Raw genomic sequence first — 12,396 nt, forward strand, 5'->3', positions numbered from 1 at the left:
CACGAGACACCTCAACTTGCTCCTCTCAAAGCGGAGGAGTAGTGGCTTAACACCGAGTCCCTCCCGGATGACCTAGCTTCTCGCCCTATCTCTGAGGGAGAGCCCAGACACCCTGCGGAGGAAACTCATTTCGGCCGCTTGTATCAGGGATCTTGTCATTTCAGTCACGACCCACAGCTCGTGACCAAAGGTTAGGGTAGGAATGTAAATCAACTGGTAAATCAAGAGCTTTGCCTTTCGGCTCAGCTCCTTCTTCACCAGTAAGGAACGGTGCAGAGTCCACACACACTGCAAACGCTGCACCGATCCGCCTGTCAATTTCCCGCTCTCTCCTACCCTCAATCGTGATCAAGCTGGGGCAGGTTCTCATCCCTGACCCAGAGAGGGCACGCCACCCTTTTCCGACTGAGGACAATGGTCTCGGATTTGGAGGTGCTGATCTTTATCCCGACCGCTTCACACTCGGCTGTGAACCGCTCCAGCGAGAGTGGAGGTCACAGCTTAATGAAGCCCACAGCACCACATCATCTGCAAAAAGCAGAGATGCAATGCTGAGGCCACCAAACCAGACACCTTCGACGCTTCGGCTGCACCTGGAAATTCTGTGCATGAAAATTATGAACAGAATCGGTGACAAAGGGCAGCCTTGGTGGAGTCCAACCCTCACTGGGATTGAATTCGACTTACTGCCGGCAATGTGGACCAAACTCTGACACCGGTCGTACGGGGACCGAACAGCCCTTACCAAGGATCTCGGTACCCCGTACTCCCGGAGCACCCTCCACAGGACTCCCCGAGGCACACGGTCAAATGCCTTCTCCAAATCTACAAAACACATGTAGACTAGTTGTGCAAACTCCCATGCACCCTCGAGGACCCTGCGGAGGGTGTCGAGCTGGTCCACTCTTCCACTGCCAGGACAAAAACCAAACTGCTCCTCCTGAATCCGAGATTCGATTTCCCGACGTACCCTCCTCTCCAGCACCACTGAATAGACTTTATCTGGGAGGCTGAGAAGTGTGATCCCTCTATAATTGGAAAACACCCTCCTGTCACCCTTCTTAAAAAGGGGGACAACCACCCCGGTCTGCCAATCCAGAGGCACTGTCCCTGATGTCCACGCAATGTTGTAGAGGTGTGTCAGCCACAACAGCCTCACAACATCCGGAGCCTTGAGGATGTTGACACAATGTCAGCCACAACATACCCAGTGTCATATGGATTTTGTCGGTGAAGTGATCGCAAATTGTTTGTTGCACCAGCGGCTCAGCTTATCTACTGCAGGTGTGCCCGAACAGGTTCTCAAGGACTGCTGTATGTCTTGGCTTTTGTTACAACTGATCGAGCACAGACCATTTAACCGATAAGGTTTCTGCTAAAACAAGCAGCACCTGACTACAATCAATTGATTACACTTGTGAGACACCAGATTGGTGCAAAATTGCCATCCTGTTTAGCTGGAAAGAATCCCGCACCCACTGCGGGCCGACGTGGAATAGTTTGGGGACCCCGGTTGTACTGCATCTGAGAACCTCGAGGTTTTGGGTGGTACCGGATGTTTGTACCTGTAGTGCAATTATGTACACAGCTCAAATGTTTTTCTTTTAGCTCTTTCCAGTCTTTGTTTGAAACAGATTGCTTCACACATTTTATCATGTATATTTTTATGAGACGAGGAATGAAAAAAATGTGTTTTCTTTTTCGTCTTTACTTATGGCGGAAAACACAGACAAGGATGAAAAAGCTATTTCTGCTCTTGCACCCCTCTTTAAAATAAACTGCTGTATTTTAAGCAAAACGAACTGTTGTTTTTGATAGAATATGTCTATATGCTGCCATAGCAGATTCATGGTGCATTAAGTCCTCGATCTATTTTTAATTTGTCCATTTTACCCTGGAAACCCCCGTTTACAGACGTCGCGCAACCCCTTTTGTTTCAACGTAACCATAAAAAGAAGGTAATTAATCGTATTTATTATTCGAAATGTCTGTCATTTTTAGCTTAGAATCATTAATTGATGTCTAAAATTTAGTTTTAAAAAAAAAAAAAAAACGACTTTAGAAAATTGTTCATTCGCATATTTTAAACTTTTAAACAAATTACGTTACAATGAAAAAATAAGCGTCTGTAAAAATGTCAAAACATTTACTTCATAACTATCGCTTAATTGTATTTTTTTTGTTACTGTCGCATTTTGCCCAATAGTTTAGATGATAAATAATCGATCCAAACAAAGAAATTTTGAAAAAAAAAAAGTTTAAAAGGGTAAATGTATGAAAATAAAAAAATCTCGAGCACTCCTTGATGTCTGCGATTTCTGCATCGTACCCTTGATATATTACCATGTTTCACCCATAAATCCCCCCATGGGGTGGCGTGGCTCAGTGGTAGATTAGTTGTCCCCCAACCCAGAGGTTGTGGGTTCGATTCTTCGCCCTGATGAACTCGCCTAAGTATCCTTGAGCAAGATACTGAACCCCATGTTGCTCCTGGTGCTGCGTCACCAGTAGGTGAATGGCGCGATAGTGTAAAGCGCTTTGAGCGCCTTGAAAGGTGGAAAAGCGCTATATAAGTGTAACACCATTAACACCATTTACCAAAAACTAGCTGTGGCCATTCACAGCTGTGTCTTGACACTCAGTGATACATGCTTCATGGACTTTGTGGATCAAAAAGAGGTAAGTAAGCGATAATATCTCGTTAAAATCATGGCGTCTTTACCTATGCTCTTGCGGGTTCTCACGTCCAGTTAGGGCAGGGGTGGGCAAACCGGTCCTCGAGGGCCGCAGTGGGTCCTGGTCTTTGTTCCAACTGACCCAGCACAGATAGTTTAACCAATGCGGTTTCAGCAGAAATGAGAAGCACCTGACTGCAATCGACTGATTGCACTTGTAAAACAGCAGATTGGTGAAAAGGTGTCCTCTTAGTGGGTTGCAACAAAAACCCGCACCCACTGCGGCCCTTTGTGGAATAGTTTGCCCACCCCTGAGTTAGGGTTTTGCTGTTTAAATGTTTTTTGTTTTTTTTTAAATGCCCTCCTGTTCAAAATTTTTCTTCCCCCAGAAAGATTGATTGAGATTTTAAGCTTTCCTATGATGTATCACACATGCATGTAGGACAATTTTGAAATTTGGCCAAATTGGGGGTCTCAGAGCGGAACTTTTTCGGATTCTGGGATTTTCTTTTGGAAGACGAGGGATATGTCACCACACGTCTGCTGGGGGGGGGGGGGGGGGGGGGGGAACTGAAGGTACGGATTGTGCATCTCTTTAACACATTATGTTCAACACACATTCATTAAAGAACTTAAAAGTGCAGGCCCAAAAAATTAATAGACAAAAGAAGAGTCAACTGGTCTCTCTGGTTGTCCTGCATTTTGGTGTCAGCCACTTAGCTGGCTGCCTGTGTTTTTCACTACCTCTTAACTCATTAGTGTGATTAGTCACCCAGGTGGCTTGTTCCCAAATTTCATTGCTTTTAAAGCAGGTCCAGCTTGTTTGTGTATTGTATTATGATCTGTTTGCTTCACCTTTTAGTCTGATTTGTTTTTGATCCTGGATCTTGTTTGCCAAATTTTGGGAAAATGTGTTGGGCACCATTTACTTTCCACCAAAATTAACCCTTTAATGCCTGCAATATGAAGCAATTGTCAGAGAATCACAACATTTGAAAAATAAGGTCTTAATGAAACCTTCTTTTATTCAAATTTGTTAAAAAGAGAAAAAAATAATATGTGTAATAAGCGCTCTAATATCTATAACCCTTGCTAAATCCTGTTTTTTTCTCTCAGTTGACTTGCATCCCTTTTTTTTTTTTTTTTTTTTTTTTTTTTTTTGAGGAAAGATATTTCAAAATTCTGAATTAGAATTTCATGATTTTGAGACTAAGTGTATCAAATGTCATACATTTGGCAAGAAGGGGTTAAGATTTAGGTAATTTAAAATGTCAGTATTGTAAAATTTATAAAAAATAAATTAAAAATAAATAAATAAATAAAGTATGGATAATTTTGGACAATTTTTTCAGCGATATAGTAAATATCTTTTTGTTCCTCACAGTTCTAAAGAAAGTCACCGAAATATCAATGGGTTTTGTCAATCGTTTTTTGTGGGTGGAACACGATGAAATTTGGTGGGAGAGGGTAGTTTTTCTTTGTATTAGGACTTTTTTTTTTTTTTTTTTTAACACAGAAGTGTGTTCAATGTGGTGTTACAAAGTTTAGGGTTGCTTTGAAATATCCTTGATGTATGTTTTGTTTTTCTCAATAAAGATAACAGATCTATAAGAATTACAGTCTATATATAATAAAGGTAAAATAAACTGTTTCTTCAGAAAAATTTGTCAGGGACCAGAAACTTGAACCATAGTGTATCTTCAAAAAGTATCAGGAAGAAACTTTTGGACTACACATCAGCTACAGCACATTACACACATTATTGGCACTCCATGTGGGAGACTTGTTTGATACACATCTCATTTGCCAGCTTGACATTTTAACTTTGAAAAAAAAAAAAAAAAAATATATATATATATATATATATATATATATATATATATATATATATATATATATATATATGTATATTCTAAGGAGCAATCATGGAAATAGTGCATTATCAACCTCACTCTTTTATTTTAGCCATTAGCTCTGTCAGCAGGAGTTTAAAAACTGGCCTTGTGGGATATCCACTTGTGCGCAAAGGGTGAGAAAAAAGATATCCAGTACGTGCGGCAAAGGCCGTAAAAGTGATAGAATCACCACGCAAACATTGGTGTATGCCCAATTACAAGGAAAAAGTACCCATGATTTGATCTTGACTTTTATGGGCTATTTCATCTGTTCCTTACCGCCTTTTCTGTCTCCATCTAGACACACTGCATATGACATTAAGCAATTTACTAATGCCCTCTTGCACAATTACCTTACATGTTTGTATGATTGAAAGAAAAAGTGAATAGAAACTACTTATGTACAGCATAATAGCATCATACAAGATCATCGCTACAAGTACCGTAGTAAATGAAAAAGTTTGAGGTTAGTGTGATCTTTGTTGTTTTGAGGACCTTTTCACAAAAGTCATTTTGCCGTTGTAAAACACTACAGTGCACATTACAATGCAGTCAACGGTTTAAATAAAATGGGTACATGTTCAAACAAAGGAAGCGTTCTAACCATCTCTTGTAGTTACGCATGGACATCAGTGGAAGTGGAACCAACTTCCCACTTTTGTGAACAGTTCATCAGAAAGGATCCACGATGGTGGATAGTTTAAAAGTTAGGTCCAGAGGTATTTAAATCTTTGATTTGAACAATTAATGTTGAGTATTGTAAACTTCGAGCATTAATTAAGGTTAAAAGGAGCCTCAGGGTTAAAATGAAAAAAAAAAATCAGCAACTTCAGCCACTTTATCAGTGGTGGCCGGTCAGTAGAGAGTAACAGGGTGCCAACTTCCCGCTCAGATGAATCACAATTGAAACTGAAATGAAAACATACCGTAATTTTCGCACTATAAGGCGCACTGTAAGCCACCACCCACCAAATTTGGCACGAAAACAACATTTGTTCATATATAAGCCGCAATAGACTATAAGACGCAGCTTTTCTCACTGCAATAAAGGATATTTACACCAAAAGATATTAACCGGTAACACTTTATTTAACAGCGGCATCATATGACTGTCATAAAACCAAATTTGAATCAAATGGCTGCAAAGCTTTATTGCTGCAAGAAGCTTAATTTGGCTATGACTGCTCCCTTGGGGGAGACAGTCAACCTCTGCTGTCACCTGCTGCCAACACTGTTGTTGTCCAACATGCCTCCTAGCATGCATTGCAGCACTACAGATGTAAATAACAATAAAAGTTCATGTTCTGCGCTAATTTTCTCATTTAATGTTTCAGTTGTTTCATTAATTGCTAGTTATGGTATTTGGTAACACTTTATTTGACAGTGGGGCCATAAGACTGTCATTAGACAATCATAATTATGACATGACACTGTCATGAGGATTAATGAATGCTTATGACAGATGTCATTTAGTGTTATCCGGAAAATTATATCACTTTTGGATGTATGTAAAAGATCCACGCTGGACATAAATAGAGTTGGTGACATGATTTGCCAGATGACACTTAATGATATCTGTCATAAGCATTTAGTAATGCCCATGATAATGTCATGTCATAATTATGACAGTCTTATGACACCGCTGTCAAATAAAATGTAACCTATCAACCCAAATAAATCAACAAATAAGCCGCACTGGACTATAAACCACAGGATTCAAAATGAAGGGGAAAAAAGGCGGCTTGTAGTCCGAAAATTACGGTAATAAAAAAAAAAAAAGAAAAAGTTCAAAATATATAACTTATATAAAGTATTGCATTTTCCAGATTTAAAAAATATATATATTTTTACACTAAAGGATTAAAATTAAGTAATTTCTGACCTGATGCAGCTAACCTGCCACGTGTATTCAGTTCTCATGCAATAAAAAATCGTCTTATTAAGAAATAATTATTCAGTATATATTCCCGAGGTAGCTCTCTAAATACTAGTGCCCGCAGCCAATAATGTTAAATGGACTTACCCTCCCACCAGACCATGTCAGCCCATTCTGAGGCGATCTGGCAGATATTGTACAAGGGTTTTTAAAATGTCAGGACTGGGGAGGAAAATATATTGATTTTAAATCAGTTTTGAAGGTGGGTTCATCTTTTCATATACCGACACGTTGTATCAAATTGCCGCCTGTGTCCTAGTGCTACAGCCGAATGGAAGAGAGGATGGCATGAGCGCACTCTGGTGGTGATTGTCATGTACTGTAATTAGTTCAAACTCAACATACCTATTAATGTTGAAACTTCGCAAAACATGACACAATAAAAATACATTCATCTAGTGTTTGGACGGCTTATCCTCTCATGAGTTCTGGGTTTTCTGGGGCTTACCCCATCTGACTTTGGCCAATAATTAGTATTGTACAACAAAATGTCAGTTATTCTGAATGTTAGATTTTTTGATGAACCTCTTTACAACAGAGCTGATAGTCTCCACATCTTAACTGGCATATTACACTTGTAGACCTACAATGTATCACTATATAGTGGTCCCGCAAATGTATATGCAATTTTTGAAGCTTAGTTTGGATAGCTGTACAATATGGATGTCTGATACAGTGATACAGTGACCACCCAGAGTTTACTGGATGAATAGCCTTTCTGTGCTTGTTTGACTAGAAACAGGTGTGTGTCATCCGAAGATGAAGGCCTCACCGATAAACATTATTGAAGTACATCTGCAGCCTGTCACAACACAGGCTGAGCCGGAGCGGCCCATCGTCTATCCATCACAAACACCGGAGGGAGGATGGGTGGTGATTTCCATCCGCCACTGCTGGGTTGTTCCCCAATCACTCACCCTGGGGATGCTGCGATGTGTGCACATTCGGCCCAGCCACCTGCCTGCCTCTGCCAGACCACAACCACCTTTGGTCGATAGCGAAGGAAATGCTCCAGTGCTCTTGAAAAATGTCCTATCTCTACTCGCTCTCACAAATCCGTTGCACACAACACTGCATTCCAATGCACAAGATTGATAGATAATGAAAACAGGTGTTCACATTTTTTATTATTATTCAGTTCATGGTTCAACATATATCCATTTTACTTATTACATAAAATTGAATTGACACACTACAAACTTGCAAATACTATGCAAACACAATGTAGCACCACTAACATGGGACTTGCCAAAAGGCAGAGAAAGCAGAACACTGCCATAAGCCACCCATGAAACACAAAAGCTTTTATAAGACAATATCAAGGCTATTCTGAACAAATATTTACAGCAGTCAAATGTATCTTTTACAATAAGCTCTGTACTAGCTCATGACTCAATTTACCCCATTAGAAAGAAATGAATGAACATTTATAACAAGAGAGCCTCTGATGTGTTCAGAAGGTCAATTGTTTTAAAAATTGAAAAAAAAAAAAAAAAAAATCAAAACAAATGAATAAAGAAATCCTAAATACAGTGGTATGAAAAATTATCTGAACCTTTTGGAATTTCTCACATTTTTGCATAAAATCCACATCAAATGTGATCTGATCTTTGTCAAAATCACACATATGTAAAAACGGTGTCTGCTTTAACTAAAACCACCCAAAAATTTATAGGTTTTCATATTTTAATGAGGATAGTATGCAAACAATGTCAGAAGGTGGAAAAAATAAGTAAGTGAACCATCACATTTAATATTTTGTGCCCACCCCACGGACGAACATCAATACTTTTAGAGATGGTTTTGCATCCTTTCCCAGTTTTATACAAATCAACAATCATTGATTGCAGGTCTTCAGACAGCTCTTTCGACTGAGCCATGATGCACATCAAACAGTACTTCTCATCAAGACAATTCTTACCAGGTGTGTGTTTTATAGTGGGCAGGGCAGCTTTAAACCACTCATCAGTGATTCGGCACAAACCTGGCTTAATTTGTTCGGTAGAAATTGTTTTCAATTGCTCTTTAAGTGTCGTTAGGCAGAGGGTTCACTTACTTTTTTGTCTTGCTTCTGTCATTGTTTGCATGCTATCCTCACTAAAATATGAAAACCTAAAATGTTTGGGTGGTTTTAGTTAAAGCAGACACTGTTTTTACATCTATGTGATTTTGACAAAGATCAGATCACATTTGATGGTGATTTTATGCCAAAATGTGAGAAATTCCAAAAGGTTCAGATACTTTTTCATAACCACTGTATATTGTAACGCTGTACAATTAGTGTTTTCTAATGTTAGGAGAAATTGTAATTCACTAAACAAGGCAGAGCTGAACAAATATTACATAAAAATGAATGGGACAATTAAATGGATGTATGCAAATCGGAAGTCAGTTAACAAATTTGCTTATAGAAATTTAGTACAAAGATACCATTTATTTCTATTGTTTAAATTAGGTATCCTGAAAACACAACGTCAGGGCTGTTTGAAACCACAACACACAACAGAGAAGTATAACTAAGAACAGATTATTAAGTGCAAGGCAATCAATACTGGTGTCTGCTTTTTTTCCCTCTATACTAAATGTTAACTCAATACCGACTCTGTGGCATACTTTCTGGAATATGTAAATACAGGACATCATGAAGTATACGCAGTAGCAGGAAGCCTGTCAGAGGTGATTGGGTAAAAGGTGGGGTCCACCCTGAACATTGGGTCTATCAATTGCAGGGTTTCAGAAAGTATTCATTCAATAACATTATACTTTCATTAACCATATACATATTCCCTTTATAATGTCTTATCTACACCAAAACAGTTTTATAAAGGAAACACTTTGTTGCTCTCTGAGGCCGGCTCACCGATCAAGTTTACTGGTTGATTGTCTTGAGCTCCGGGCTCAGGGATGGAACACCACATTCTGACAGATAAGTCACATGACTCCATATTACATTTGTGTTCTCATGTTGGTGTTTATACATTTTTACTACCCATTCTTCTCTTTCTTTGGGACACAGAAAAGTTCAGCTGTCCTCTTGTTTGATGAAGCAGCACTGAAAGGGAAATAAGAAAACAGCACAACTTGAAAATCAAAAGCAAATGTGAGCTTGTCTTTGAGGATGTAAAATATAGACAGACTCAAGCTTGACTCCATGCTGGGTGCACATTAAAATAACTGTCAGGAGAAACAAGCAGCTATTGAAAGAGACAAGGAGGACTGGTGAGTGTTTTTAGGCGTGTGTGTGCTACCTTCACCACAGGTGGGGCCCAGCCAGGTGAGTGGGCACTGACAGCGTCCAGTCACCCCATTACAGCGGGCCCCGTGAGAACACTGACAAGACAGAGCACAATCTGGGCCAAACCGATCCCCACCACAGTCTGAGATAGACAAGACAGACACAGAAAAGACAGAAAGTTCGATTAAAGGTTGTTCTGCATTGCACAAACAAAAGTAAAATGGAAATTTTATGGATGCCTGCTCAGTGTTATGAGTCGTAGCAAATCTACCTTTTTCACATATCTGTCCAGTCTTTCCTGGAGGACAGAGGCAATGTCCAGTGGCTGGGTCACAGGACCCACCTGAACAATCACAAGACCTTTTACACATAGAGCCAAATTTGCCAGCTTCACAGCCTAAAAAGCAAAATAAATGTTATTCATCTTAAGAGTTGAGAGAATGTCTGGATATACCAAAGAGAGAGCTGTTAACGAACCTAGAACATTAAGCATATTGTTACAAAATTGTACCTATTCTATTAATTTGATAAAATTAATCTAAAAGGTCAACTTAACATTGGAGCCTGAACCATCGTCATGCATAGGGCCCGGATTCCCTTTGCGCATCTCCCAAGATTTCACACTCAGCTTTGTTCTCTATATATTACTCAGGGCCCTGGTTATGGAATCAATACACAAAAAATGAGCTGTTGTTTTGTTATTTTGCTTATTACTGGTATCCTGATATCAGAGATCACCATGAGACATTCTGTTACTCAAACACATACAGGTAGAACCAGCAATGTTTCTATGCTGGTTGTACGTCCAGCTGTGACTGAAGTGCCCATTTATGCGCCACACTGCGTGTGAGATCCTAGCAAGCAAGCAGGAGGTCGCAAGGATGGAAGAGAAATGCATTAAGTGGTGGGGAAACACATGTCTGTCATCAAATAAGCAGTCTGTCTAGTCTCCCACCTTCCTCCAGACCTGCTTGTCTCCGCAACGGAACAACCATTTTATAACTATACCATACATGCATCCACACATCTAAGTAGCATTACAACTGGGAATCCCAATGTACAATCATGCACATACTGTAGGTGTTTTTTCTTTACAAAAATCAAAAACGTATTAAAGAAGTGAATATTCTCCAGTAAATGCTATTATTCACTTTATTTAAATACATATACAGTATTACAGTTTTTCTCAATCGCTTTGGTACGTTTCTCAGATCAGAATTGAAATTCTCAAAACTACTTGTTCAATCCTCACATGTCGCACAAGTAGCAAAACAAAATGGATTAACTGCAAAAGCCAGTTTTCTGTGCAAAACACTTCGTCGATCGCTCAAAATTAAATTTCTGTGTCAATGAACAGGTCAGTGGTGTCAGAATGACAAGTCCTTGTTTCATTGTAGACAGACGAGAGTAAAATTGCTTGCTCTCAACTGAACAGTTAATCTGGTGGAAGACTATGATGCTGAAGATGGGGTAGGTAAGTTTTGATGAAAATTGCAAGTTAAACGTTTATGTGTGGGAGATTGATTGCAAGAGACCGGACAAAATTCATTTTACCCTTTTACTGTTTTTACAATGTCTTCACAGACCATGTCATTACAAAACAGAAGACAGCACTGAGTACCACAAAGAAATATAACACAAAAGCAAAATTTGAAATGTAAACATAAGACAATAGGCACAACTAAACTTCAAATGCTGTCAGGATTATACACCCATTCTTTCTACACATCTTGACGTTCCTCTCTGTTTGGCCACAAATTTTCACCCACGTCACAATGAATGTCCTCTCTTATTATACAGCGTGGAGAGAATCTTCTTGAATGCCTTACACAGTCTCTGCAGGCATCTGCTGTGATGTCGCTGCATGCTGCATTCATGGCATCCAAGAGAGTTATCTGATTGTGAGGGTGGCGATCATACACTTGCCATCTCCATGTGGAGAAAAATTGTATGGGATTGAGGAATGGGAAGTATAGTGGTAGGAACTTCATTACCATTCTGTTGTAGGGTGCAAACCATTGCCTGAATATTTTGGCGGGTAGAAATTCCAGTTGTCCCAAACTATTACAAATTTTGGCTGGTTCAAAAAAGTTAGGCAAAATAAGTAATGAAAAGGCTCAGAAATAAGCACACACATGTTGACATATTCTGGCAACATGTTCATTCATTTTACATATAAAGGCCTATGCAATTAAGTAATGACTAGATCTTGTGGGTGGTGAGACTATTTAATAGAGACCCAAGATAATCCATTTTGACCATCATGGCAGATACAACTGATAATGTAGGAAACAGCAGAGAATTGTACAAAATCATTTGCATGGGTGTACAAAAACATTTGCAACTTCCTCAAAGGAATGAGACACTGGTTTTTTGATGTGCACTATTCATGCGATGTTGTGAGGATTGAACAAGTAGTTTTGAGAATTGCAAGTCTGATCTGAGAAATGTATCCAAGCAATTGAGAAAAACTGTAATAATTTAATACTCATAACTATTGCAGTGTTATTTTGAGATGTGAACTACTGTACTGTTCAGTGGTCCCCAACTTTTTATGCGCCATGAACCGGTGTGATGTGGGCCTTTTTTTCACAGACCGGCAACGTGTGGCAGAAAATTACAGTAAATATAAAATAACAGGATTTGGAACATTGA

At 39.3% G+C, this 12,396-nt stretch overlaps 1 protein-coding gene across 2 annotated transcripts in view; it reads right to left on the minus strand.

The window, feature by feature from the left end:
* Positions 1–8,763: 8,763 nt before the first annotated feature.
* megf6 (multiple EGF like domains 6) overlaps positions 8,764–12,396 on the minus strand; it is an 89,574-nt gene continuing 85,941 nt past the window's right edge. For both annotated transcript variants that reach the window (XM_057839315.1, XM_057839317.1), the window contains 3 exons: positions 10,013–10,138; positions 9,755–9,883; positions 8,764–9,558 (listed from right to left, as the gene is read on the minus strand). In XM_057839315.1, the coding sequence (XP_057695298.1) occupies positions 9,479–9,558; positions 9,755–9,883; positions 10,013–10,138 (335 nt within the window). In that variant the 3' untranslated portion in view covers positions 8,764–9,478. The remainder of the gene's footprint in view (positions 9,559–9,754; positions 9,884–10,012; positions 10,139–12,396) is intronic.

The sequence above is a fragment of the Corythoichthys intestinalis genome, chromosome 6, assembly GCF_030265065.1.
Source record: "Corythoichthys intestinalis isolate RoL2023-P3 chromosome 6, ASM3026506v1, whole genome shotgun sequence".
In the NCBI taxonomy this organism is placed as follows: domain Eukaryota; kingdom Metazoa; phylum Chordata; class Actinopteri; order Syngnathiformes; family Syngnathidae; genus Corythoichthys; species Corythoichthys intestinalis.